This window comes from Emys orbicularis, chromosome 10 (assembly GCF_028017835.1).
Source record: "Emys orbicularis isolate rEmyOrb1 chromosome 10, rEmyOrb1.hap1, whole genome shotgun sequence".
Lineage (NCBI taxonomy): Eukaryota > Metazoa > Chordata > Testudines > Emydidae > Emys > Emys orbicularis.
The window spans coordinates 53,850,459-53,866,072 of record NC_088692.1 but is presented as its reverse complement, the minus strand read 5'-3'; the positions used below and the strand labels follow the sequence as shown (position 1 = coordinate 53,866,072).

Genomic DNA, 15,614 nt, shown 5'->3' with positions numbered 1-15,614 from the left:
TTTTCTATGAGAGATATATCATCTTTCAAGAGTTCAAATATCTTGAAAAATCAGAATTTCTTTATTCACCTTTTTTCTAAAAGAACCAGGTAGCTTTCATTTTAATTTTAAGAAAAAAAAAAGTCCTTTTGACTTTTCAGATAATTTCATGGGTGGAGAGAAGATTATTTTATTTAGAGGATGCTCTTAGATAAATTTTGACAGAAAAAAATAAGCATATTTAAATATCCATGAACACAAAACATACTGTATCAAAGATTAATATTTCTGACGGGATAAAACAGTGAAGACTGCCCTGATAAACATGTGGCATTGATCATGAAAATCCATCACATTATATGGAAGGCTTTCTATGAGATAGTTAAATACTCTAAAACAAACTCAGCTTGTTAATATAGATTCACACTTTCATAAAATGCTTAGAGATCCTTGGATGAAAAGAATAATAATATGAGGAAAATTCCTTAGCAATTCTGTAGAGTCCAGAGAAAGAACTGACCAATCTTTTCTTTCCCTTTGATACTTTTTTTGCGCTTTTTCTCTAAGAAGGCTCAGTTACAACCTTGTCATGCAATTGTATATACATTTGGATTCTGTGATCTGATATAACTGTTGAGAATTATGCATGTTTCTGATTACTGATTACTAGAAAAAAAACATCTGATTGAGGCCTTTATGAATTAACCTTAAAGAGAAAAATAATCTCAAAAATAATGTTAATGATGTGTGGAGCAATAATGTAATTGAAAAAGCATGTGGGAAATTAATATCAATGCATATGAATGGGGCCCTACCAAATTCATGGCTATGAACAACGCATCACGGACCGTGAAATCTGGTCTCCACCCGTGAAATAGATTTCACGGCAGAGAGCAGCGTTTCTCAAATTGGGGTGCCTGACCCAAAAGGCAGTTGCAGGGGGGTCACAAGGTTATTTTAGGAGGATTGTGGTATTGCCACCCTTACTTCTGCGCTGCCTTCAGAACTGGGCAGCCAGAGAGCAGCGGCTGTTGGCCGGGCGCCGAGCTCTGAAGGCAACGCCCTGACAGCAGCAGTGCAGAAGTAAGGGTGGCAATACCATACCATGCCACCCTTACTTCTGTGCTGCTGTGTTCTGAGCTGGGCGCCCACCGAGTGGCGGCTGCTGACTGAGGGCCTAGCTCTGCATGCAGCAGCGCAGAAGTAAGGATGGCAATACCAATCCATGCCACCCTTACTTCTGCACAGCTGCTGGCGGCGGCGCTGCCTTCAGAGCTGGGTTCCCGGCCAACAGCCGCTGCTCTCCAGCTTCCCAGCTCTGAAGGCAGTGCCGCTGCCAACAGCACGGTAGAAGTAAGGTTAGCAGTACCGCAAACCATAACCTTGCAACCCCTCCACAACTCCTTTTTGGGTCAGGACCCCTACAATTACAACACCATGAAATTTCAGATTTAAATATCTAAAATCATGAAATTTATGATTTTTAAAATCCTATGACCGTGAAATTGACCAAAATGGACCGTGAATTTGGTAGGGCCTTACATATCAATAAATGAAATGATTGGCAGTAATTGTCTCTCTTGTGAGTCAGCTATCTATAATTCTCTGGTATTTAGTATGTCCTTTGAAACGGAAGGAAAAAAAGAATCTAATTTTGGATGCTTATGCCCACAAAAAATTATAACAATATGAATGCATTGGGCACTAATTCTTAATGATATGCATTTGAACTAAATGGTAACAAAGTAGGGCGTATCCTGGAGGGAAAGGTCTGAAGGAACAAAAGCACCTAGGTCAGCTTCAGATGAACTCAGATTGTTTACTAGCCTGGGCTGTCTTGTCCAGCTTGTTATTTTCAAAAGCTTTTGGAAACTTCTCTTTGATCTAGCTGAGAACATATAGTTAGAAAATAAACTATCATGCCTTTTACAAGTTATTTTTAAAGCATAAAAGGACAGGTATTTGTAATATAGCAGATGAACAACCAACTGAGGAATATTTACTAAGGAACAGATACATGATTTTTATTTATAAATTTATGTACAGTAGAACCTCAGCGTTATGAACATCACAGTTATGAACTGACTGGTCAACCACACACCTCATTTGGAACTGGAAATATGCAATCAGGCAGCAGTAAAAACAAGAAAAAGCACATACAGTACAGCACTGTGTTAAACATAAACTACTAAAAAAATAAAGTGACAGTTTAAAAAAAGATTTGACAAGGTAAGGAAACTATTTCTGTTCTTGTTTCATTTAAATTAAGATGGTTAAAAGCAGCATTTTTCTTCTGCATTGTAAAGTTTCAGAGCTGTATTAAGTCATTGTTCAGTTTGTAAACTTTTGAAAGAACAACCGTAACGTTTTGTTCAGAGTTATGAACAACCTGCATTCCTGAGGTGTTTGTAACTCTGAGGTTCTACTGTATAGTGAAGTACATGCTTTATACAAATGGCTTTTTCTAGGAGTGGAAGAGATATCTTTGTAGAAAATTACATGACAGTTCTAATTTGCTTTGATAGCTATCTGTTGAACTACAATAAAAATCAATCCAAGCGTACAGTTCAAACCTATCGACTCATTCTTCTCAGTGTCAAGCCTTATAAAATATACATCTAGAAAGGTTTCCACTATATACTTACAATAATCCATCTACAGGACTTAGAGACAAGGAAGAGCTGACCTGGCAACTTTGTGTAATCTAATTCAAGTTATGGGAGCAGCTTCAAGACATGCATGCATGTAAATAGCATGGTCTGATCCAACATCCAGAGAAATCAATAGAAAGATTCTCCAGGTATGTCTACACTGCAATTAAAAACCTGTGGCTGCCCTTTGTTAGCTGACTTGGGCTCGCAGAGCTCAGACTAAGAGTCTGTTTAACTGCGGTATAGATGTTCAGGCTTGGGCTGGAGCCCAGGCTCTAGAACCCTGTGAAGGGGGAGGGTCCCCCAAACATCTACCCCGCAATTAAACAGCTCCTTAGCCTGAGCCCTGCAAGCCTGAGTCAGTTGGCATGGGCTAGCTGCAGGTGTCTAACTGCAGTTAGACATCCCCTCAGTGACTTCAACGGGCACTGGATTAGGCCTTGAATGACTAGATGACATAGCAGGTTAAATAAAAAGATGTAGACTAAGAAGGGGTGACCCACAATGGATTTCCTACTATTTTTTCCTTATACACAATAAACATACGAGTGATGTTTTAACAAGTAACTTACTGAAATGTATACTCTAGAAAGCAAGAAACGCTAAGTTAATGTTTTGCTTCTTGTTTACAAAACTTTAAGGTTAGTTGTCTGTCTACTTCCTATGTTTTATACCATGTCGACCATGTTTCTACTACAGAAAGGCTAGGATGGCTTTTTTACATAACACTGACAATAATAGTATTTGCTTCAAGAAGAAAAAACATTTTATTTTCTCCGTAAGGAAAAGGAACATTTGAGCACCAATAAAAATCATGATTTATTATAGCTCTGAATTTTAGCATCTGTTACACTGATGTAAATCTCTTATTCATCAAAATGTAATGACTGGATTATGAAGAAGTAGAAACAAAACCACAAATATACATAATTTGGACAGAAGTTATATGTAAATACTGAGAATGTGTAAATAAATTATAAAAATAATTTATGCAACTGAATATATTTAGATACTTCTTAAACTGAGTATTTTTCTATATTTGCATTCATGAATATGAATATGATCCAGCACTAAACCTATTTCTTCCCTAATCTGCTCTTCATCTATAGGGCTAGAGGCCTGCAAACTTGATGCACTCAAGAATTATCTGTGATATTATTTTTTATTTGTTAAGTGCCAACAATGTGGTTGATGATGTTCAGATGTAGATAAAGGCAGCTCCTGCCCCAAAGAGCTTATCACATAAGGTGGCACACGAGCTGATTTTCAGTGGTACTCACACTGCCCGGGTCCTGGCCACCGGTCCGGGGGATCTGCATTTTAATTTAATTTTAAATGAAGCTTCTTAAACATTTTAAAAACCTTATTTACTTTACATACAATAATAGTTTAGTTATATATTATAGACTTATAAAAAGAGACCTTGTAAAAACGTTAAAATATATGACTGGCACGCGAAACCTTAAATTAGAGTGAATAAATGAAGACTTGGCACAACACTTGTGAAAGGTTGCCGATCCCTGCCCTAGATGTACTGTACCTTTTGCATGTATATCACTCAAGAATTATTTTAATACGTATTTCATTACATTGGGAAGTTATTCCAGTTAAGGACAATATACTGCCCAAAATCTGCACAAGAGACTTTAATAATAGAAAGTTGAGTTTCAGTGTGGATCAAGGGAACAAATTGGTTCTAACTGGAGTTCTGCTGCAATTCAAGGCAGTATTTGGCATTATACTATGAAGTTCTGTTCTGGATGGAGGGTAGCTCTAGGAACAGTACAGTTTTCTTAGTGAACACCACCATGTGTGACTGGCAATTTCATTCGCCCCTATGTAACACATACTTTGTATATTTCTACAACAAAAGAGGAAGTTAGTCTTTGCACAGAAGTCTTGGCATAGTACTAAAATGAGGAAGGGGAAGGTGTTTGGCATCAGAATGAATCTTGTCACATGTAAAGTGCTGAAGTATTTAATGCCTTGTGTAATTAACCATGGAGTCTGTGTTTTGGCTTGTTCAGCAGAAAGAAAACAATGTTGCGGCTGGCCTAACATTATACATGCAACTTTCACTAAATATAATTAAAATCTAATACCTGGAATCCTTTTGGAAAGATTTGGTGAAAAACCATGAGTTGGCAACTACATAAAGTAGAATTTAAATGCTGCCTTCAGGTTTTCTTTGTCTGTCAAGGATCTTTTGAGTGTTGCTTTTTAAGTGTTCATTAACAGTCCTATGTCTTGTTGACTCTAACAGTGTCATGTAAATTATTTAAGGCATGTACATAATTTTTCAATTAACAAACTGCTTGGCTCATGAAAATACATACACACAATTTATAAGTAGAAATTCTAGACTAAATATCTCATGATGAGCAGGTCACTATGAATTAAAAATGAGTTTTCAAATAAAATATTTAATGATATCTGAAATTAAATGAAACATTGCAAAATTAAAAGTTTCTCAGTTAAATAGGCCTGCTGTTTAACAATTTTGCAAACCAAATTAAGGCTACAAATTGAGCAGACTTATGTTTTAGATATTAAAAGATACCCGAATTGAACATGTGCAGAAATAAAGCTCAGATAACTATTCACTGAATGTAATCTCAGTGGAACTGAAGCAGGAAGAGTTAAAGACAAAACACTGGCTGACCATCTGAAGTGTTTTTTGTTTAGTTCTTAAATATATTTTGTGTGTGTTCGCAGAATCTGTTTGCAGAAATTTTCTACTTATACACAATTACAGTATATACACAGTAACCAAATACACACGAAAAAGCAGTAGTCCATCACCTTGATTTGTATTGGTATACATTCTGAGTGCAGTGGTAGATGTGATGGGGCACCAATGAAAATTTGCTAGGTACACTTGTTTTAACTTTCCTAGTACATACAGAACTTTTTCAATGTCAATATCATTGTAGAAATATATCTGACTTTGAATCCCATATTTTTCTGGTATTTTAATATACCAAATATTCTAGTATACCAGCACTAAGCAAACACACTTCATTTCTAATTCAGGGTAAAAATGTTACATACCGTTAACTGATGCATCAACAGGTCCATTAAAAAAGTGATCTTATTACTAAACAGAACATAGGTGCAGTTTTCTGTACAATTACTGCAGGCCAGGTTGTAAACATTTACGGTATTGCAGAGTGACCTAAAATAAAAAATGAAATGTCAACATAGTTTTCTTCTTAAATATACTAATCTATAAAATTAAATATAAATATTAGGCTGTGAGGAATATCATCAGGCAACCTAAAGTGAAGGTAAGTTTAACGAACATGAGTATGAAAAGTTACACAGAAAATACAAATTAGCATGAGGTAGGTTAAATAAATATTGACATGATACAGAAGGTTCTGAGTGAACCTATATACATTCCAAATTCTATAGTGTGTTACCACTGCATCTGCTCTAGAACCAGAACTTGGGTTTAAAACTAAATTGCATGCCTTGGAAGCTGTAATGTTTAAATGAGCAAGCTCTCCTATGTTACATGTGGTATTAAATGTCTGTGCACATTTACACACCTTCACATTCTTACACACACACATACATCAAACCTTTGATTTCCCCCACCCCCATCATCGGTATATTAGAAATATAGTAAAGGAAAAAGGAAAAAAAGGAACATCTGTACAACATCAGGTAAAACTCTTATTTTTGCACAATTTGAAAAACTAATGTTTTTTCTGGCAGAATTCATTGTCTCATGCAAGTAACCTAGGTATACAAGATCATTGGTCAGTTTGGTAGCAGAATATTCAGGCAGAAGGATATGTTATAAATTAACCAGCAGGAAATGCTAACACTGTACTGGGATCAGCTTTAGAGAGGGTCTGGCTTGCAGGCCCAGCAAACTAAGGTGAATTGTATTGAACAAAAGGACAATTAACAGGTGAAACGTCAGTCTTTTGCCTCAGGTGAATCTCCTGATGATTTTGGGACTTAGGGCTAGTCTACACTGGCAACGTTAAAGCGCTGCCGCGACAGCGCTTTAACGTGGCTCACCTCCGCAAGGGGCATGGCTCCCAGCGCTGGTGCACTGTCTACACTGGTGCTTTACAGCGCTGAAACTTGCTGCGCTCAGGGGTGTGTTTTTTCACCACCCTGAGCGAGAAAGCTGCACCGCTGTAAAGTGCCAGGATAGACACGCCTTTAGAGAGACAAGGTGGGTGAGGTAACATCTTTTACTGGACCAATCTCTGCTGATGAGAGAGACAAGTTTTCGAGCTTACACAGAGCTCTTCTTCAGGAACTGTGAATCACTGGCATCCCCATTATGGGGACTGTAAACTTGGGTGCATAACTACATTAGCAATGATGGGAGCTACACGTACATATGAGGGGAAATAGATGGTAGGTTTGCAATAGCAAAAGGGAGAGCGCCAATTCTGAAAAACTGGAAGAGCAAAAAAAAAGCTAAACAAAATGGGCCATAACAGTTCAAAATATATACAGTAGGCCTGGTTCTTCTCTGCATTTCACATTGTGGAGTTATTTATTCCTATGCAAAGTGAATGATTTATGCGGAGTCAGAACTTTCACAGGAACTGGCCCCAGGCTATGGAACTCATTGCCACATGAGATATACCTGCCTAAAGAATTTTATCACTTTCAGAATAATTTTTTTCACAATATTTTCTTTGACTTAGCTTTTCCTCAAAAATTTCTTTGCTTACAGACAAGCACAAGGACACAAAACACACATACAACACAACTCTACAATAAAATAAATAAATAAATAAATAAATAAAGTCAATAAAGAATTCTGGTTGCTTTCCAAAAGGAAAGCAAAGAGAGAGATTTTTTTATTTTTATTTTTAAATACATGGGAATCACTAATGTGATGGAGGCTAACCAGGCTCAATAGACAAGCCAGACTTGAGATCATTGGTAAAATTCACATTCTGGAATGGCTTGACAGTGTCAACTGACAAGTTTTTATAGAGAAGCTGTCAAAGTCACCATATGACTTTACTAACTAAATTAATTAAATAAATGTATCTTTATTTTATAGTTTTATTTTTTCTTGCAACTGGTGAGCATGGAATGGGAAAATATTTAATGGAGAGAAAGCCAAAGGTCATCATTTTGTAGCAGAGTCTTAATAATGTTTTTGTGCGGTCCCCTACTGAATTTATTTACTACAAACATTTAGGAAGCCTGCCTAGGTATTTATTTATATTGTGCTCCTCACTGTCGCAGCTGATCATCTAGCTCCAAAGGCTGACAATTTAGAGGCATCATATACATCGATTTCAAATTCTTTCCCACATTTCTCAAACCAGTAAGGGCTGGGAATGCTCAGAAGCCAGTGAAATTATAGTAAATCGTTCCTCTGTGTAGCTCGATTGCTTCGCCTCCAAATGAAAACGAACATTATTGGACTCTAAAGGGAATGTCATCTAGTCTTCCTTGGCTGATAAGAAAGTGACAGCAAATGGGGCACTAAGGATGGAGGATTGTAAAAACTTATGAGAGTATTGAGACTGTGATAGGTACGTAGAACATGCTGCAAGATTTAAAAATGGATCAGGAACATTTTTGAGAGAACGTATTTATATGATAGTTGATATTATAATTCCCTTCATTTGGACATGGAAATCCATATAATCATAATGCCTATTTATTAATATCCTGAATATAACTATTAATACAAATATTTTGTGTATTGTTTATATTGTCTTGTTATAAATTAATATATTCACTCTGACTGGAAGGCACTCTTCTGGAAATGTGGTTCAAACAGTATAAAATGCAATATCAAATTACTGCTTACTGAGCTGCAATGTCATTCACTTGTTTTTCAATCTACACTGATAATTCCTGTGGAAAATTCAACTAATATACCTCTTATCTATCATGCTTAAAACTAAAAATATATATGCAACAAAGCTCTCTTTTCCTAACCTAGCTTTTAAAAGAGGTTTATATCCTTCAGGATGAAAACATATTCCTACAGTAGTACTGAAAAATTATGCTCTAGAACAGTGTTTCTCAATGACCAGTCCATGGACTGGCACTGGTCCCTGAGATTTCCTTGACACAGTTTAGGAAGGCAACAAGCTGGTCCCTGGTATCAAAAAGGTTGAGAAATACTGCTCTAGAAGACTTAATTTTTCTTTCAGCAAAGATAAGTCAACATATATTAATGAGGCTATTACAATAAGAAACATAAAGGACATCTGGCAATGTTTATTTTCACTATATAAAGGACAAGTTTTAGTTCTCACCTTTTGGAAAGCTCTTTCACCTACTGCTCTAAAGGAAAGATCAATTAATTTAAATATGAAAATATATTTTCCTAACCCTTGAAATTTGAAATTAACAGATTAACTTTACATCTTGATAATTTATTTCAATGTTTAGAATTATGTAGTTCTCTTATTGAAATACAGCTCAGAGTGGATGGCATATTTAATAATTCCAAAAAAGAACCGTCATTCTAGATAGATCTAAAATGAAGAATCCTCTGTTTTAGATGTCGAATAAATTAATCTGAAGTAATACACCCTGGTTTTGTATTTCCCAAATGAATCCTATATCCAAAAAAGTATGTGAAGTTCCAAAGATTCAAATAATGCCTTTGAAAGTGTGGCATATACAAATGCATGTCAAATTAATTTTTCACAATAAGGAGGGCTTTTTTAATTGATAACATAAGCTTGTTAACTATAGACTGCTATGATTAGAATGTATTTAGACATGTTCTTAACTAAGGTTCAGTTATAGAATTTTTTTATTTAAAATTGGAAGTGTCAGCACTGAAGCAGGCCCCAGGTGGTTTGCAGTGTTAAATGGCAGATTAAAGTCAGCACAACTAATTTCTTTACTTTAATCTTATTAGTAGAACAACAGCTGTCAACTGTCACCATTTCTGCACAAGGCCTCTGAGACAAGCACAGAAAGCTGTGTGTGTCGAGCAAGAACTTCATCTAACTATAACTTAAATTTACCAATTTGCAAAACTAAATTTATTTTTTGATGTTTTTATATTGGCAGATTTTATTACTCACATTTAAAAAAAAAAGTATGTATCAATAAAGCTATCAAAATTATGTTAGGGTAATAGAGTATTTTTCTCACATGTAAAGCAGTTGTTTATTGACTACTGATGTTGTTCTAAACTTTGTATCACACCCACAAATCAGCTTTAAAGCTAAGTTAGACAGCACATATACTCAAACCACATAATAAGTCTACCCTCTGATGGAGGGCTTTACTCTAAACTAGAGTAAATCCAATTATAAATACACTCTTTATGATACACAAATTTTGGCTCCAGAGAAGAGTTCTATCCTGAAGTTTGACCAAAATATATGTATATACATTATATTATTTATCTTATGTGAACATAAATAAATGTGAACAATGTTTATCTTTAATATATGTCTTCATATACAGAAGAGAACAGAACAGTTTAGAATCTATGATCCTGATTCTCCTCTAAATTATGCTCTAAATTACTCCTAATTTACCCAAATGTAAATGAGTGGAGAATCATGGCCTCTATCTAAAATTGTATCCCACAATACAAAACTAATTCATGTTTGTGCCCTAGGATATGTAGGTGAAAAGTCATAACCTTTGCTTCCATAAAATCAAGGTACCACAAACATATAGAAACAGCCTACCTCTAAAATAAGACTTTTGAATAGTAACTCCAAGTTTGAAAGACTGGAATTAAATATACACAGCATGAGGTTAAATACACTACAATCCCTCACACATTAAAAAAAACCCTCAATTATTGGGTGAGTTATTACAAGACTTAAACAATCAAATTCATGGTTGTGCTACCACAAGGGTGAACTGCAAAGTTTTACTAACCACTGCTGTTTGAACAGAACCTGGAGAGCTGAGAGGCCTTCTCACTGTTCTGCCAGGGAAAGAAAGCAGTTAGTTTGGTATCTGACAAAAAAGAGCAGAATGGAGGTGACAGATGGGCTAGTAGTTAAAGAATGGAGAGAGAGAGAGAGAGACAGAATGGCAAGCAGTGGAACAGTAATAGAAGAGACAAGGTATGGATACAGGATGAAATATAAAATTAAAAATCAACCAGGAAAATGTTGAATTATGAGGCTATAATGCCATCTCTAGATTCTGAAGACTGCATAAACAAACACTTGAGCTTCACTCACATGGTTTATAATGACATCAGAAATCCTCAAAGGAATTACATCCTCATAATTCACAGTTACCTGTTTATTCTGTACATCATCAACGCAATCTTAAATTCTCTGACTCACAAATGGGCTCTCTAAAGACTAACTACAACTAATAAATAGAAATAGTGGAAGCCAACAGAACTAACCCTCCTTTATTTTTCACCAGAAAATGTTTAAGTTTGGAACCCGTTCTTATAAATAAGTTATTATATGACATATGACAAATCAAGTGTACAATTTACCCCCAATATTTACATTTATGGTAGAATCTGGCAGACTCTTGTATAAAGTTCAGAGGCCCTGACTTATTAACTGAAAGAAACTGTTCCCACACTAAAATCCATTCTAAACAATCCAAAAGAGCTCCTTCCATCTACACAGTTTGTTCACATACTAATGCAGCAGGGCAATGTTGATTTGTGCTTGAGTATTGTCAAATCTGAAACCCAGCTCTGTTACAGAGAGAGAAAGAAACGGTCATGAAAACCGACAGATGCTGCAGGTTTTGGATGTTGATCTTGCAAGGAGGTCATTCTCTTCAGAGAACCCTTATGCCCTCACACCAACTGCCCGTCTGGAGTGAATGTTTCCCCAGAGAGAGTAACCTTGCAGAGAAAGCTTGTTTTGGACCTCAGGTAACAAGCATTGTGAACAATACTTAAAAATTGAATAAATAGAGCACTTCACATTCAGAAATATTTATAAAGTAGATCAAAAACTGCAAAATGGGAGAGCAAACTATGGAAGTATTTTCAGTCTAAGGTAGTGGTGAATCCTATCGCCACAAAATATTTTATTTTACACTGCAACTGCTAACAACTATATCCATCTATATACAATATTACGCACACTATTTTCTACATACTATAGCTATGGCTCAGGCTGGCTTCCCATGATATTTACTATGACTGGATGATGAAAGAAGCAGTATGGCAAGACACAAGGAAAGAAAAACAATTTTCCCCCTCCAATCAAGTTTTTAATAGTAACAAATGTCCCCCCATCTATCTGCTATCAGCCTCTGAATAATTTGCATTTACATTGTGCAACTCACTCAGAGAACTAATTATTTAAGCCTTGCAACACCATTCTGTCATATGTAAATATTACTTTATCTGTTTGGAAAATGGGTAGCCAAACTGAAGCACAGATAGGTTAAGTGATTTGCCCACAGGTCAGTAAGCAAGACCATGGCAGAGGCAGTAATCCTGTTCCCTGCCTGGGTTCTGTTACTCGTGCAGGGTTTTTGCTGTCTAACTCCAATTTGATTTTCACTGAAGGCACACAGATAAAATATTAGAAAACTGGGAATTTTTACTCAAGTATGCTAAATATGGCTTGTTCTGTAATCAGAAAACTGAACAACAGTGTCAATCAGTTATGAAAATTATAAAATGCTTCTCTAAGAAATAATACACCTGGACACTAATTCTTAATACCTTAACACCAATAATAAAACCTATTATAATCCAATTCTTTCTCCTCCCCTTTGAGTGTTTTGTTCTTAAAAAAATGACCCCCACACTAAATGGATCATCTGTCTTTTACAAATGCCACATCTTTCCTGCAGCATTTGCTGTCCTGCTGGTCTAACTAACAATCTGGGCAGTACAAAACAACAGGCATATTGTTAAATCTTTTTATAATAAAGCTTTATCTTGTAGACATGGGATTAAAGTTCTGAGCTGCACCATGCTGCCAGGATTTTGGGGAAAGAGAGATGTGGATAATAGCCCGTGTAATCTCCTCACCTACTTCTAAATAGCTTAACCTCATCACAAAATAGCAGACATTCCTAATTTAAGATGAGCACAAATGGTTAAATCATACAATGCCACACAAACTGTCTATTTTAGTTAAGTGGAGTGGTATCCTTTAGCAAGACCTATTTTGGTGGGGGAAGTCACGTGGATAATTAATACATGACAATGTTTAGTTTAATTTATTTCCATGTTTTTACTTCTTGCTCGTGTTAGCACTAAACATAGGACAATGCCATTTCATAGGACTCAAACTTTAAAAAGCAGAGATGTAAATTATATCAAAACACAAAATAACCTAAGAAAAGTAAATTGCAAACTTCTTTCAAAACTTAAGGCAAGAAGAAAACTGATTTACATTTTATTTTTCATTAAAGAATCAGCTACAACCAAAGACTGTGCTTTGTTTTTTTAAAGATAGTCAGTTGGAAAACTTCTCATCTTGAAAAAATCCTCTTATTTAAGAATTTGTATGAAGGAGTTTTTGTGAAAGCAGGTTAACAGGCATCAGATCACACTGATTCTCTGTACTGAGAGCAAAAAAATGGTTGCTCTAAAACAGCCACGTCTGAGCATGCTTCAGTTGTTCATAGAAAGTCACGTCCTATGGAATTGGAGCTCTCTCAACAATCCAGTTACAGTTTACTTACATAGCACATTCATTTTCATGTTATCTGAACTTTAACAAAGTCACCTGGAGGGAAAGGTTTGCATCAGTTGATAGTATTAGACACTGTCTGTGAAACCTTTAAAGTTGATTAGTATAATACATTTAAGGGGTTAAAATAAAAAGCAGATTCCATGCCAGAGTGAGGTTTTGCCAGTCACTAAAAAAAACCCTGATAGCTATGGATTTCTGTTAGCAGAGCCCTCAAAAGGGGGTATGGTTTGAAAAATGGTGGTGTTAGTTAACATCATCAACAACAAAACATACACACTAGATATTTTATATTGTCTAAAAAAGTTGAATCTGGAAGAAAAATTTCATGCATAAATTTAAAGGCAACCTTAGTAAGAATAATGTATACAATCCAATTTCTATACACGTGTGTAACAGCTAATGTCTGGCTATGTGTTTTTTCACAGCTGACACCCCAAACGCAAAACACAACACCCAGGAGTATGATGTGGATTTGGGTCTATAAAGGAATACATGATGATGTACTATTTTCTTGTGTAAAAGATAAATCTTGATGCAATGTTGTTCATATCACGTAAAGGGAAATTGTACCAGTAACTCCTAGTTCACCACTCCACCACATCAAAAGAAAAGAAGCATCTCTAAGAATAAGCTAAGAAATAAATTGGGCAATTAACATCTCAAATGACTGCACTGCACCTTTAAGTGGGGGGAAGGGGGAGCATTGTCTGGCTTGCCAGGAAAGGGGTATAGTAGTGCTTTAAGGGCAGGGGATGAGAGAGAGACTTGGAATCTGCTGTAAACGGGGACTGGGTAAGCATTGTGATGCTGACTCAATCCCCAGAGACTGGAAGGGCTGGGGAATTGCTAGGGGGGCAAGCCCAGTGGGAGAAGTCCCTTTTCCCTGGACCAGGCAGAGCAGCACCCACCTGTCCTCCCTCTCCTTGGAGGAAGGAAAATACCAGGTTTGGTCAGGACCTGCTGTGGGCATCATGATAGTCACTCCTTTCCAGGGTGGCTGGGAAGGAATTTTTCCCTCACCACCAGATTGGCCCATTGGTGTGGGGCTTTTTTTTGCCATCCCCACAGCAGGTTTGCGGGGACTTTGTTATGGTGAGTAGGAAGGGAGATAGGCTATGATGTTGCAACTCATTATGTAAGTGTGGGGCAGATGTTCAGTGCAGATACTCCACAGGGTAGGGATACAGTGAGCAGATAAATGGCTTGTTAAAGACTTAAAAGAGAGGTTTTTGTTTTAAAGAGTGAAACAGGGGGAGGGGAGAGTGTTTCAGGGCTCCTATGACTGGTACAGCAGGGAGCCAACCCCCCTTCCTTATAGCCCACCTTAACCCTTGTTCGAGGAGGGTGGGTGATAAGGTCCCAGAAATGAGTTGCTGGGGGACCAGGATGGAAAAAAGGGGAGACTGGCGGAAGCCCCCAGGTAGATGTTGAAATGATCATGGAGTTACCTGCACTGTACACTTTTATCTGTTGGGTAGTCCCAGACATCTAATAATACAGTTGTGGCCTGATTAAACCATATCCAGTGTCTCCTATCCTTCTTTCGCTATAGCCGGACATTAACAAAAACACTTAAATCAAGCTCAAGAAAGGGTCATCGATTTTAGTTGAATACTATGTGTTTCTGAATTGAAAATCTGAAAATTCCTCTTACAGCCTCATTAGCAAAGTGAGAGCCATACTTGTGAAAAAGGGCATAATCTGGTAGAAATATTGCTGCCCTTATAGCAATAAAAGTTCTACTAAATTTTACATCTTAACCTTCAGAATACTGCTATTTTTCAGATGCCCAGTTAAATGAATGCTTAGGAAGATGTATCTCTGCGTCCACAGTCTCCAAAGGTGAAATTCACTCTTGCGTAGAGAGCCACCATGATGCCTACACACAATTTTTGCCCCACTATTTTGAATGTACTATTTGTACTCAGGAGCAATTTAACATATGACAAATAAAACTATGTTTTCAATGAGATGTCTTTCAATTTCTCTGTAGTCTCATAAAATGGTCACATTTTATTACGATCCCTTTTAAATGCATTCACATATCCTTACTGTTTATGGAGTCCATTAACCTGAACATTTTAACTACTATTTTGTACCACATGAGCTCTAAAAATTGGAAGCAGAAGAGAAAAAAAGAGAGATGAAGTGATGTTTACAAGTAAATACATACGCCTCATGTAAGATATACAGGTGCAAACACAAAGATCATGAATCGCATAAAGAAATATGCATTGTATAAGATATTCTGTTAAGAAAATAATTAAAATGTCTTTCTACTTCAATGAGTTGCAATAAATACATTAGATCTGAAAAGATTAATCCTGATCACTTATTATTTAGACAGAAAAAAACATTGCCACCTTTTCCA

General features: G+C 36.4%; 1 protein-coding gene across 1 annotated transcript in view; it reads right to left on the bottom strand.

The window, feature by feature from the left end:
- SCAPER (S-phase cyclin A associated protein in the ER) overlaps window positions 1-15,614 on the bottom strand; it is a 310,638-nt gene that overhangs the window by 83,398 nt on the left and 211,626 nt on the right. Inside the window, exon 21 of the mRNA XM_065411761.1 lies at window positions 5,682-5,805. Within this exon, the coding sequence (XP_065267833.1) occupies window positions 5,682-5,805 (124 nt within the window). The remainder of the gene's footprint in view (window positions 1-5,681; window positions 5,806-15,614) is intronic.